Source organism: Ursus arctos, unplaced genomic scaffold (genome assembly GCF_023065955.2).
Source record: "Ursus arctos isolate Adak ecotype North America unplaced genomic scaffold, UrsArc2.0 scaffold_3, whole genome shotgun sequence".
Lineage (NCBI taxonomy): Eukaryota > Metazoa > Chordata > Mammalia > Carnivora > Ursidae > Ursus > Ursus arctos.
Window position 1 is genome coordinate 36,689,474 of NW_026622985.1, and position 13,626 is coordinate 36,703,099.

Consider the following 13,626-nt stretch of genomic DNA (forward strand, 5'->3'; position numbering starts at 1 on the left):
TTTTGGGCTTCTCATCTCAGTTAGAGAGGTAACAACAGATAGAAGGTCTTGTAAAGTTTCTGTAGCTTCTTAAATATCAGAAAATTCTAAAATTTACAGTATCACCATCTATGCAGGTGTTCAAGCCAGAAACCTGGAGTCATCTTTTAATCTTCCTTTACTTTTCACCTTGCCACCCTTTCCAAGACTTTGTGAGACTGACTCTCAAACATCCTCCAAATACATCCCCTCTCTCACTGTAAATAAAACATTGATAAAAAATATATATTTAAACAAAACATATATAAATTTTAAACTGATAAAAAAAACAACAAAAAAACCCCCAATATAATCCCTCAATCTGCACCGTCACAGCCTACCTGAGGTTAATGCCATCCCTCCGCCCCACTGTCCCCAGCCTAGATCCTCCTAACAAGCCGACCACCTTCAGTCATGAGTTCCTCCATGGCACTGTCCACACTGGTAGTGAATTATCCTTCGTCCAACACAATCCTGATCATGTCATTTGTCTTTGCCTTTCACTGGTGAATGATGACTCATCCTTTAAGGCTACCTCCCTTCAGAAAGCCTTCCTGACCTTGCCACTGAGTCATCCCCACCCCCCTAAGGACCCTGTGCACACCCCTGACAGCCCTTCCCAACCGCACATATGCTGTATTCCAAGGATCTTTTTACCTGTCTGACTGCCCCACGAGATAATAAACTTCTTACAAAACCATGCATTTTTTATTCATGTTTGTATCCCCAGCACCCAGGGTAGAGCTTGCTGGGTGAAGGAATGGGTGCCTCCAGAAATGAGGAAGCAAGCTCATGAATAATTAGCTGCTTCCTTTACATCTGATGTCCCCAGTATCATAATCTTTGGTCATTACTTGCCAATTCACTCACTTTTTGTGCTCTAATATCCTTGTTTATAACTGGGAAACACCTGGCTTTTGCTTGCCATTCATTTGCTCAACAAATATTTATCAAATGTCTATTTATGTGCCAGAAACGGTTACAAGCAGTGCACAAGGCAGGTCTCTGGTATCAAAGTACACTCTAGTGTACACGCACCCACCCACATCTAACACCAGCACATGGTGCTGGGTGCTCCGGACAGAACTGCAAGCTGGCACGAGGACAGTGAGTGACCTGGCTATCCTTGTGAGCAAGCCTCTGTTGACCAAAGACACGAGGGAAGACATTTTAGGCAGAAGGAGTGAACTTGGAGTATCTGAATAAAAGAAAGGCAGCCAGCGTAGCTAGCAGAGGATGGGACAAATGGAGGGCAGAGAAGATGGGGCCACAGGGAAGAAGCTGGGGCTCTATTCTAAGTGCAGCAGGAAGCTGCTGGATGGTTTTCCATCAGGGACACACACAGTTTCTTAGGGAACGCTTATTTCTCACTTCCTCTGGTTTCTGCTCAAATATCATCTCATCCAAGAGGCTTCCCCGATCACCCTATCAAAATGCACCCCCTCCCCCACATCCCGTCCTGCCTTGGCCCTTCTTCACTCTCACCTGCCACCTATCTTCTTCAAGGATTTTAGCAGCACCTGATGTCAGCGATTTGGTTTTTTAAACATTATTTTTCTGTTGCAGTATAGTTGACACACTGTTACATTAGTTCCAGGTGTACAACATAGTGATTCAAAGTCTCTATATGTTATGCTGAGCTCATCTCAAGTGTAGCTACCAGCCGTCACACACAAAGCTGTTACAGTATCACTGACTCTATGCCCTGTGCTGTGCCTTTCATCTCTGTGGCTTATTCGTTCCCTAACTGGTAGCCGCACCTCCACCTTCCCTTCACCGGTTCTGCCCATCCCTCCCACTTCCCCTTATAGATTTGTTTTCTGGATGGCTGACTTTTTCTACCCACCAAACCCTGAGCAGGCTCCTCACAGCCACATCCTAATCTTCCAGAACAGTCAGCTTTCATTAGAAGTGTGTTGAATGCATTCACAATCAATTCATCTGGTTTACATTTCAAATAGATCAACTCTGGGGACAACAGATTTAGGGGAGTCAAGAATCAAAACGAATAAACCCATGAGGGGGCTTTCACAGAGCCCCAGAGGAAAGACAAATGCAGGAGAAGTAGGTAAGAACTAGCACCATGGTGGCTGGAAGACCTTGTAATAATGGCCCTTGGGGTTAGAAAATTCGCAGGGCACGACTGTCCCCAAAGTTATGACGGGACAACTGTTTTCTTCAGGTGGGCGCCATGAACTCATAAAAATAGATATTTTTAAAAGCTGCTAAATTGAGTACTTATTCTTATGAACTCCTACGTTATCAAGCTCAAACTGATAACTGATGTAATCTGACAAAATCTATTAACACTAAAACAATGCACATGCTCCTTGACCTAAAATTTTTCACTGCTAGGAATCTATCATTTGTATATACTCACAAAAGTACGTCAAAATATACTGCAGGGATATTCACCTTGTCATTACTTATGATATCCCCAAACTGGAAACAACATAAACACCTATCAACAGGAAACTGCTTAGAGAAACTCAAGAAAAAAATTTTACACAGCTATTAAATAAAATGAGGAAAGAGCTTTAAGGTATATTGTATGCACTTGAAACTCATGTAACATTTAAAAAAAGAAATATTGTGTATTTAGAAATATTCCATTTGTGTTAAAACACACACACAACATTGATATTGATACAATATGTGATACACACAGAAAAAGAGGGAGAGAGGAGAGAGAAATATTGATGTAAACAGAAAGGTTTTCTTTTCTGAAGGATATATAACAAAGAGCGGTTATCCTCTGAAGAAAGAAGGAAACTGGGAGTGGTTGAGAATCGGACTTTCTCACAGACCTTTCTGAATTCTTTGATTTTTTTGAACTGTGAACTTGTATTTTAGTTTTTAAAACACACAAACATCATGTCTTTGAGAAAACTAGCAAAATAAATAAGAATGTACCCGATATATTATTACTTGCTTTCTCATTTTATGGACAGTAGCTCCAATGGCTCATTTATACACACTTAAGGAACGAACGCACATTCGCGACATGCATGTACGTGGATGAAAAATATATCTGAACACTGTTAAGCACAGTGGGACAAAGGCCTTTGGTTAGAACACACTAGAAACACAGCCCAAATCCCGACGTGACCACCTTCCAGGGCAGAGCCGATGCGTCATCTGTGATCACACAATCTGAAAGCAGTCTTCAACAGTACTTGCTATCCTGGCTGCCAGGAGAGCAGAAAGACAGTGTGTGTTTTTGTCCTCAAAAAGAGACATGAACTGGTCTATTGCTTAAGGAAGCACCTTTTTAGCCCCTATTAGCTGTGTTGCCATTTAATGTGAAATGATGTTTCCTTCCATTCCTACAATATAATCCATTCCCTCATCAAAGTTTTCTGTTGGCGCCTATGGAAAAGGTACCATTCAAAAGAAGATGGGTACCACTTTCTTTCTATAACAGAATTTATTCTATTTATTTTACTTACGCTCCAGGGGCTTACACAGTAAAACAAAATTTATGTAGGGAAAGGGTAATACAACCTCATACATTCTTAAGAAAAGTAGTATATGTTGCAGGTTTTGTAAAAAAAAAAAAAAAAAAAAAAAAAACGAAAAAGAAAAAACATTATATTATATTCCTTTATATATATATATATTCCATTATAATATATTCCAATATATATTATATTATATTATATTACCCTACATTATATTCAAATAGCTCTTTCAGCAGCAGTTAATGATCTTGCCTTGACTTCAATCACCTACCTACTCCGCACAAGGACGCAATCTCTCTAAACACTGGGGGGGGCGGCTTTGTTCGCAGAGTTCACTATAGCTGCTCTAAACTATTTCTAACCTCAGGAATGTGAAATGTTTACCACATCCACTTTTTTTCAGTTGTAAATGTATTTCTAAAGCAAATATTCTAATTACCATTTACTGGGAAGTCACAGAATAGTTGGGTATTTTGCAAGTCAATTCGAGAAAAATAGAAAAACTGGTTAAGTCCAATTTAGGTGAGGTTAAACAGCAGGCCTAACCACACAGACCCAGCCACTCACCAAGCACCCCCTGGGTCCCACATTGTCATGTTAACGACAGCAAACAAAAGACCTGAGGGCAGGAGAAAGAAGATTACCAGTCCCCATGAAAACCAGGATCATAGTTCTCTTTATCTCTTTTTAAAGACCCACCTGTAGGGACACATACCAAGTTCTAAAGTATTAGGTCACTCCAGGTTATTTGCATTTTTCTACCCAACTAAGGGGAGCAACAGAAAACCTTTATTACTGAAAAGCACTATCCTCAAACAAAACCACCCTAAACCACACAGAAATGAGAAAGCTGTGATGGATCTCGAACTACTAACTGATTTCTGACCAGGGAGCGGTGGGGGAAGGTGAGCGAGCCTGGAGGAGAGACATTCCCCAGAAACAAAACCTGAGGCTGGGGGCTGGGATACTCTAAAGGAGGGTCACCAAGGGGCGGTATTCCAGGACCCCGCAGACCGGGCGGAGTGGTGAACCCTGCTGAGTGAGGGCTAGACCCAGTCTTAGCCAATGCAGCCCATGACACCGGTGGCCTGCAGAGAGGATGAGACTGCCAACTCACTCTCTTGCACAGCAATCAAGCTGCCAAAAGCTCAGAGTGTCAGTGACTTCACTTGGTAATTACCAACACACCAAAAGCGGCGTTTTGAAAGGCGGCACCAAGCCCTGTGGAATGCCTCTGAACTAGAGTAAACCACCAGGCTAGTAATTAAACCAACTTTATATGGGAGAGGTCTCTTGCTCAAACTTGAGCAGTCCTGCTCATGTCGGGTGAGCGACTGCAGCCCAGAAGTGGGAACGAGCCACTTCTGAGGCTCAGTGTCAGCAGGGACAGCATCCTCACAGCCTCTGCTCTCCTAACCGCAACCTCCGGAGCCCAGCTTCTTCCCAGAGGTGGAAGAGGGGATTTCGGTTTTGAAAGGCTGTGAAGATGGAAAGGGCTCTCAGTCTTGTATCATTTGCAGGTAGTTTAACAGTCTCCGTTTCTGTGTCAGCAAACAAGTTTTTACCATTTTATCTTTCGAGACATTTCGATAGCAGTCATTGCCATAGCACCTAAGTGCTTCTCACCAGACAGCAGCTGAAAGACTGCTTGGCATCTTGTCAGAATGACATGCTGCCACATTGTGTTACAGGCAGCAAAGAGCCTAAAAATTTAGAAAAGAAGATGATTTTTCTTCAAACTTATCAATGCTATGCTTCATGACAATATGGCTAGCTCCCTGGTGCAGCAGGATAACGATCTGGTAGATGAAACAGCTCTAACAGTGTTCTCCACGGCACAATCACACCCCGAGCATTTGAAGTGCTACTTAAAAAACCGGCGTTATTTATTCCTAAACACACATATGCCTATATATAAGCCAAGATTTCCCCTCCTAGAACCGACCCCAGAAAAGAAGGTGTCGCATTATATTCAATTCTAACAAAGTCTCAGATGGTGGGGTACTTTTCCAATCACTTCACCTTGCGAAGTACAGAGCAGAATTTGGGGAAGGGCAGATTTCCTTGAAACAACATCAGTTGTTACTAACACTGGATGCTTACCAAGCTCACCTGCAAAACCTGAGTTCTAAAAAAGGGGTAAAGAAGCCTTCCTGGGGGTAGGATCTCACAAATGCTGTGCTGGATGTCAAAACCAGGCACGGAAAGCTCACTCTCAGAAGCACTATCGGTAGTTACCATATGGGACCAGGTATGTCCATTCAGGATAAACTGGGAATAGGAAAAAAGAAGGAACTGTCCTAATGTTATGTGTCTGTGGGATAAAATTTCCAGGGACAATACTGCACACGGAGTCCAGAAGAGCTTCACCTTGCCAGCGTGGGATACAAATGAACACACTGTACTCCATGTGAACGGCTGATTCAGAGTGATCAAAACACTGATTCAAAACTCTTATGAAGAGTTTGAATAGAATCCTTCTTGATGTGTATGTATAGAAAAGAGTAATATCAGTTTTATATGATGGGATTTTGTATATTTATGGGGAAATTACAGCTGGGCATATATGGAACTAATTCTAATACATTCCAATTCAACTTTTGGTAGAGGAATGTGAATAACAAATTTCAAGAATTTTCTGAAAGCCTGGTTTTGCAATTATTCTGAAAAACTGTTTTCTAAATGAAAAATACATATGGACAGGGCCAGAATGTACAGGATCAGAAAATAAATTCCCCATCTGGTGTGGGCTTTTCCTTGAACTGAGTGCTCAGCCTGCCTTCCGAGCAAGGGAACCCTGAGATCCTTGCATCCACGCTTCACATAGGGCAGCACTGAGAATCAGGTTTCTGTGCTAATAACAAACCCAAATAAAGTTCCGGTCATTGTTGCTGCAAGAGCTACGTGGCTGGGCACCATTCACATCACAGTCATCTGTGGTTAGTGTATTTCGAGGACGGCTCTTTGACAGCAGGCATGAAGGGGCCCTACGGGCTGCACCAGCAGACCATCTTCTCCGGGTACCAAAATGTGAGGAATTGATTTCATGCTGATGAGAAGTTTATTTACATAGTTCACCCCATTTGCTCATTTGGGAGATGAACATGAAATCAAATAAGTGACTAAAAGGAAAGTTACCTTGTAGATCCCAAAGAACCCCAGGTCCCTTACGACAGACAGGGCACTGACTCGGGGACCGGTGGTGATCTCTCCAGCCACTTGCAAACGGATCTTGACGATTTCCAAAGGATTTGTGAAAATCACCTGGGAGCCTCCTGCCTAAAAGAGAGGAAAAGTAAAGATTTAGGACCAAAGAAGGGTAAGGATAAGATGGGTCAGGAAGAGGGGAGGGATTATCCTCCACAGATATTCTATCTTCAAGAGACTTGTAGTTTCAATCATGGTTCCATCAATTAAGACAGTGACGAGTTTGAATCAAAACAGTTATTACTGCTAAGGAGGCTTTGGGTACTGAGGTCCTATTTCCCTCACTCAGAGGCTGAAAAAGGGAAAGGGGCAGAGACAGATCTCTCCTGGCCTCACCAAAGTCCTCACGTGGAAATGACAAAGATTCCCTGAAGCACAAACAGCAGCCATCACAGGGCTCAAAGCCGAGGGCACAAAGGCAACAATAAAATGGAAATCAATCCAAATAAAGAGACACTGACCTGCTTGTCAGAACAGAAGGAGACAGGGCGGACACGGGTTCTCCCATGATGGACTGCATGATTCTGGCAATGATTCAAGAATTGCCAGAGAACATGTAAACTTAGATGAAAGCTATTTTTCCTTCTCTTAAAAAATCAGGTCCATCATCAAACACCATTTTATGGAGTTGCATATTCTTATAATTTTATTTATGTATCACCTCTGTATAGATTGCTCTTTTCATATAAGATCAATGTCCAAGTAGTAAGAATATGCACTAAATCAATTATGGCCCAAACTTTGAGCAATGTGTGTTATTTCACCCCAGCAGTGGCTGGGTGCCCCACCTCCGAGATCATCAGTGGAAACCTTTAAAGTGTCCTATAAGGGAAATTTTAAGCTATTATTTTGAAGCTAAGCCTATATTTATTATAAGCAATTACATTCTTTCCCACTGTACTTCAACTTGTTATTCCTTGTCACAAATACATTAAATTTTTATTTCATCCACACTAAGGTTGACGCAGAATATAGTTCAGAATCTTTATTACACAGTGATGTTACCACGCTAGACCACAGACACGGTGCTGATATTTTATAGCTCAGTCGGGGCCATCACGGTAATAAGCATAATCTGGACTAGTATCATACAAAACTACTTCTTGCTCGATTCCCTGACACCAGTAACCAGTGTATGTGCCCTCACAAAAGGGCCAGTACTCATCAACACTGGCTACAAAAGATGATCTTGGAAGTATCATTTATAATACTTGGAAATAAAAATTAGACACATCGTAAATATCCAGTGATCAGGGATGAATTAAGTGATTTTGAGAATGTCATGCAATGAGATACTACGCTGCCAACAAAATCCTGTGGAAAATGGTCCACGTATATACTGGGAAGTAAAAGCCCTCCCGTGTAAACGCGTGCACAGCTTCCCCGTTAACCCTTACCAGCGTGCACACAATACACCAGTGTACTGCTTTTGAGGTGGTAGGATTATAAGTGGTTTATTTTCTTTTCTGCTGTATTTTGTATTTCTTCTACACAGATCATATATTACTCCTATAAGAAAAACAAACACCTCTACATAACTTATCTGATTTACATAGCAATACTAGCCAAAAAAAGCAAAGAAATAGGTTCACCCAGTAATTCTCTATAAATCAAATTGCTTTTCTACTTCTACCAACTTGATATCTTAACGAAGACACACTGGTTCTTAAAAACAGACCAAGCTTTCCCCTCTCTCCACACAGTACAACTGTTTCGAAGGTGGCAGTATTGCCCGGTGTCTCAACTGCCACACGGGCCACCCCTCCTTACTTACTTGTTTCACCCATCACCTGCGGCTCTCCTGGGTGACTCTCAGGAGGTGGGCCAAGCAATCTTGGTAGGGAAAACCCAGGTTAGATTCATCAAAAGGCCCAAGAAAGGCCCGCGTAAAGTGGGAAGGAGAGCGCGAGGTGACACGCCCAGAGGCCGGCGTGTTCTTCTGGTCCTCACAGATATTTGGCCCCCTCTTCTCTTTGCTCCCACACTGCTGTGACCTGCAGGGAGGCGGGAGGGCCAACCCACAGCCTGTCTACAGCCCTTCAGGGTCTTGTGGGTTTGTACCTACATCGTTCCACGTGACATGGAGGGAGGTAAGGTTGGCAGAAGGAAGAGAGGAAATGGACCCGGCTTAGTAACAGCACCAATGGCACAGTGAGGATTATGCTTGTGCTTCCTACCCAAGCTCCTAAGTTGCAAAAATGAATAAGATTTTAAAATCATTGTATGGGGGCAGAACTGCTGAGAAAGATTTGCGGAGTTGGAATTAGTCTGAGGCTGATTTTTAAAAGCTCAGAAGTGGGTCAGAGCGTCTCTATCAAGGGCAGAATGGAAAGCAGTCTGCGCACACTGATTCGGAAGAACAGCACAGGAGCGCAAAGCAGCCTCACCACCCACTGCCGACCCGTGCAGAGCGAGCCCCGGTCCCCCTCACTTCACAGGAGGCTCGAGGAGATGGCGAACGGACCGCAGCCAGCACAGTGCGTGGGACACAGTGTGACTCCAAACACGGTTCTTTTCTGGCCTCCTCGAGTGATGATGTTTCTCCTCCCTAGCTGCGTGTTACAGTCACTTACAGAGCTTTGAGAAGTAATGACTTCTACATCCTATTCCAGACAGACAAACTCCGCAACTGCTCTTTCAAAAACTGTTCCTAGTGATTAAGATGAGCGGTGGGAGCTGAGACTCGCTTGACTTCACTATACCCCGTCCACGATCCCTCTGAATTCTGAGAGGCTGCCTGACAGGCTTCCTTACGGCTGTGATTTCCAATTCCAGTCTTCCACTTGCTTGCAGAGAGCAACTTCTAGGTTTTACATGTGACCTCGCCACAGATTTCTTAGGTCTTATACAGCTCCAAGTGGTGTCACTGGTAAGGGCACAATTCTTAGTACAGAACTGCTGTCTGACTCGTTCTCTTGCGTCTGTACTAACACTTGCAAAAGTTCAAGTTATATACAAAATAAGAACTTAATACTCAATTCCCTGACTCCAAGCGGATCGATAGATACAGATTCTTTTAGCACAGCAGTGAATTCTAATTACTAAGGACACAGCACAAGTCCAACCCACTTCAGACAGCTGCAGGGAACAGACACAGTGGGAAGAGAGGGTAGGGATACTGAGAAAAAATGATGGGCTCCTCACTTCGGGGGGGCTCCGAAAGAAAGAGCTTACAGACTCAAAGTGGTACACTGCAGAGGTTCTGAAGATAAATCGGTCCTTTGGAGTCAAGCTGGAAGGAAATGAGAGACTCCGAGGCACCAAGAGACGATACTTATCATCAGACACACAGTGTCTGGGCATCGCCACGACTTGATCACTGAGCGGCACTGGCTGCAGCTTCCCCGGCTCCGGGCCCATTGTCCATTCACAGGGCCTTACCGCTGCCCCTCCTCTGGGAGATCAAAGACAGCGGGCTCCGCGGGCCGCCAACAGGAACACCTATTGTGGATGATGCCTTTGTGTCCGTCATCACTTGAGAGACGGGGCTCTGTGAAGATGCTGTTGTGTGTGCGTGTGGAATTTTGTCACAAATCACTTCCCTGCGACTTTCTGGAGTCTGTGGCAAGTAGGACAGGCGAAGATTTTCTACACCAGGACTGGCTCTGTGTGGCACACCATCTTTACAGTGGGCACACTGACTCGTCTACAGGTTTCCTGGTATGTTCCTTCTGGCTGAAATCGTAGTTGCTACCCAGCATCCGGATGCATCCGTCCAAGACAAACACATGCACTTACAGCAGACTCACTTCTGCTACCTGATCATTCATTCACATCACAAAAATTCACCACATATTTATAGGTAATCGTGTTCAAAGTTTGTCCTAAGAACTCCAAGGACACGAGGTGAGTGAGAAAGCATACCTGTTCTCAAGGAGCTTGAAATAGCAGTGAAGTAGTAAATATTCATGAAGCACCCATTATTGGCTACTGGGGTACTGCTTTGCATGGATTACCTATCTTAGCCCATTCAGAGGCATTGTTCCCAGATTTTACAGAAGAAAAAATTGAAGCATAAAAGATTAAAGAAACTGGTATGGGCTGAACTGTATCCAACAAAATTCATATACTGAAGTAAGTCCTAACCCTCAGCACCTCAGAGGGTGACTGCATTTAGACACAGGGCCTTTACAAAGGTGGGCTCTGCTCCAATGTAACTGCTGTCCTACTACATACAGTAAGAGGAAACTGAGATACGGTCACAAACATGCACAGAGAGAAGACCACGTGAGCACACAGCGAGAAGGCAGCCATCATCACGCCAAGGAGAGAGGCCTCAGAAGAAACCAACCCTGACAACAGCAGCTTCAGCCTCCAGGTGTGCGAGAAGATAAATTCCTGTCGTGTAAGTCACCCAGTCTGTGGTATTGTTACGGCAGCCCTAGCAAGCAAATACAGCGCTTACGCAGGGCTACGCAGCCGGCAAGCAAAGGATTTTCGACTGGGCCCAATAAACACATGCCTTATGAACAGAAAAAAAATGGCACACAGGAAAAGGTAATTATAACACAGAAGAAGCGGTAAGCTCCAGACAAACTGCCATGGCAATTCGGAGGGCAAGATTTCTGCTGGCTGGGAAAATGTGGGGAGGTGGGAAGGCACATAAGAAAAGAACACATCAGCCGGTGGCTGCGAGCTAACCCAGGCGGAGAATGGCACAGAGGCACAGGGACGGGGCCTGCCACACTTCCAGGGTAAAGAGACCCAGCACCACATCTGTCCAGTGCAGTTTTCGTAAGAGTGATTATTATGATGAGATCGACACTATCATCACTGCCATTTCTTTGGGTGCTTACTATGTACCAGGCATTACACTAAGAGCTTTTAAGAATTTTCCCTGTTGGGCCTCATCATATAAGGTGGGTAACATTCTTCCAGTTTTCTAAGTGAGTAAAGCGAGACCGGAACGATGAAGGGGTTCATGTAACCTGCCCGAGATCACACAGCTGGGAAGGGGGAGCCTGGCCGCAGAGCAGACGTGCCGGAGACCAGTCACGCACTCACACCACGGAGCACCGCACATGCCCGCAGCTCGCAGACCAACCAGCCGCTTGCACTGGGCCCGCCGGGCTAGGAGAGAGGATGCTGAAGATAGGGCCACAGGGGCCATGTTGCAGGAGGCCTCGAATGCAACTCTGAAGACTCGAACTCCATCCTGCAGATGGTACCTTCCTGTGCACGTGTGCTGGGAGAAGAGCAGGTCCTGAATAAAGTTCAGGAGCTGGAGGGTGGGGTGACCACTATCTATGTCTCAGAAAGATGACTGGGCGGGAAGGGAAAGGGCTCAGGAGGGAAGGAGAGCCCTGAGGCAGCGCTAACCATTAGGATTTTAGCAGACTAGGTGGGAGATAAAAAAGGCCAGAATCAGAACAACTGCACTAGTAATAAGGCAGGGGTGGGGGTCAGGGTGAGTAACAAAAGCAGCAGAGAGCACCAGGGCCCTGCTGCTGAACGTGGGGCCAAAGGAGTATATGGGAGCAAAGGATCCATTGTTTTACATCTATGTAACAGGAGCACAAGGACATAAAGGGAGGGGGACACAGCCAGAAGGCAACGAAAAGTGAGCTGGAAGTCAGGGATGGAGACAGAGGGCGTCATCCCACATCTGAGCTAACCAAAGGCAGGAGCTTACATGGGTACAGGGAGATGGAACACCAAGAGTGGGGACCTAAGAAGTGACGAGAAGCCTCTGCCACAAACCACGGTGCACAGCAATCCAGGTACAGAAGTCAAGAAAGAGGCTTCCAGAAGGGAGAAGGCCAACAATGGAACAGCCAGCAATGCCTGCCGCACAGAGAGGCAAGGCCCAGCTCACGGTGTGATCTGTGACCAGAAGACGGGAAAATGGATACCGGGGAATTAGAGTTTGTATAATCCACATTTTTAAGGAAAGGAAAAGGGAGAGAATGATGTCACTTATGGAAGCCAGCAAGATAGAATGCAAATGTATTTAGGGTAATTAAGGGGAAAAGTTCTGGGAGTGAAAAGATAAAACGGAGCTAGGGATGATTATGTTACACTTATGCAAACAGCACACGGGTTCTGGGTAGGGGAGGAGAGGAAGGCACGGTGTGAAGCAGGGATGTGCCCATTACTTATGCTCCAAAGATAAAGAAAAACAGAATCCAATGGATCAGCGTTTAGGAAAAGGAGATGATGAAAGTTCTGAAGCATAAACCAAACACAAAACAACCCATGACCTCTGAGAGTCAACAGTAAACATTAATATTCTGGCTCTCCAGAAGTTGTAGTGAAGTTAGTCCAACACGCAACCCAGACAGGTCAACAAGGTAGCTAACGACATCTAAAGACGAGTCCAATGCAAGGGCTCGTGCATTCCACCCCCGGACTCCAGCAGATGAAGACATGGCAGGCTGCGGTGTATCTACGAGCTGTTTAGGGCTGTGATCTGTACCTACCCGAGGGGACCCAGAGCCACGGGCAGCACCACAGCGGGTTCCCTACTGAGACCCCACTGTGTGCACAGGACTTACAGATGAGGAATGAGTCAGTTCAGTGAGATGCGGATTCTTACCCAGGCTATTACCAGGTACTGAGCGAGAACGTTTCACTGCCCATTGCACTAGTAGTGAATACTAGTATCAATGTGACAAACTATTTTGTAGCGTTTTTTTTAAAGGAAATTGTGTGCCCATGCTACAGCAGCTGTGTAAGAGTAAACAAAAGTAACGAAGATCCCCACCCTTACAGAGGAGCTACACGTTCTAGAAGTTATTTATAGGATTATGTGAAGAGTAAACGAAAGCATGCACATAAGCAGGCATCCCCGTGCCTAGCATGCTACTCAATCAATGGTATTAATCGCCATTAACAAATATCAGATGGAACTCTGTTTAGGTGAATTTAGCTTACCAAACACCCTCAAAGCTAGTACAAATGAGCTCCCATTTTTTCTTCTCCTAGAAACTTGTAAATTAAA

At 44.7% G+C, this 13,626-nt stretch overlaps 1 protein-coding gene across 7 annotated transcripts in view; it reads right to left on the bottom strand.

Moving 5' to 3' along the window:
- SLC25A13 (solute carrier family 25 member 13) overlaps positions 1–13,626 on the bottom strand; it is a 174,304-nt gene that overhangs the window by 25,573 nt on the left and 135,105 nt on the right. For all 7 annotated transcript variants that reach the window (XM_026506157.4, XM_044386679.3, XM_026506164.4 and 4 more), the window contains one exon: positions 6,618–6,758. In XM_026506157.4, the coding sequence (XP_026361942.1) occupies positions 6,618–6,758 (141 nt within the window). The remainder of the gene's footprint in view (positions 1–6,617; positions 6,759–13,626) is intronic.